Below are 388 nucleotides of genomic sequence, written 5' to 3' on the forward strand. Positions count from 1 at the left end.
AGGCAAGATGGCCGAGCTGGGCAGCAAAGGGGTCACCGCCGGGAAAATCGCCAGCAACGTCCAGAAGAAGCTGACCCGGGCGCAGGAGAAGGTAGGGGAGGAATGGGGGGTGTGCGTGCGTGGTGCGTGGCCGCCGCCTCTCGGAGATGCGGGTCCCCGGCTGACAGCCCTCCCGCCGCGATGAAAAGCTGCCCTCTCTGCCCGCCGCTTTGGGGCCCTTTGGCATCCTCAGAACGCCAAACGTCGCCGCGGGGAGCTGTGAGGGTTCCCCACCCGGCTGCGCGCTCCGGAGAAGCAGGAACATGGCATCGGCTTCGGGCGGGGGAGGGGAGGGAGAACGGAGCGCCTCACGTTTGTTCAACATCCGCCGATGCTTTTTGTTTGAGCA

The 388-nt window shown here is 66.2% G+C and overlaps 1 protein-coding gene across 5 annotated transcripts in view; it reads left to right on the forward strand.

Annotated features, from left to right (window-relative positions):
• Window positions 1-6: 6 nt before the first annotated feature.
• The window catches only part of BIN1 (bridging integrator 1), a 95,381-nt gene continuing 94,999 nt past the window's right edge, over window positions 7-388 (forward strand). For 3 of the 5 annotated variants that reach the window (XM_008936874.1, XM_008936875.1, XM_008936877.1), the window contains exon 1: window positions 8-91. In XM_008936874.1, coding sequence (XP_008935122.1) covers window positions 8-91 — 84 coding nt within the window. Of the gene's footprint in view, window positions 92-388 lie in introns of all 5 variants that reach the window. The other 2 variants (XM_008936876.1, XM_008936873.1) reach the window with 1 other exon arrangement.

Source organism: Merops nubicus, unplaced genomic scaffold (genome assembly GCF_000691845.1).
Source record: "Merops nubicus isolate BGI_N331 unplaced genomic scaffold, ASM69184v1 scaffold653, whole genome shotgun sequence".
NCBI lineage: Eukaryota > Metazoa > Chordata > Aves > Coraciiformes > Meropidae > Merops > Merops nubicus.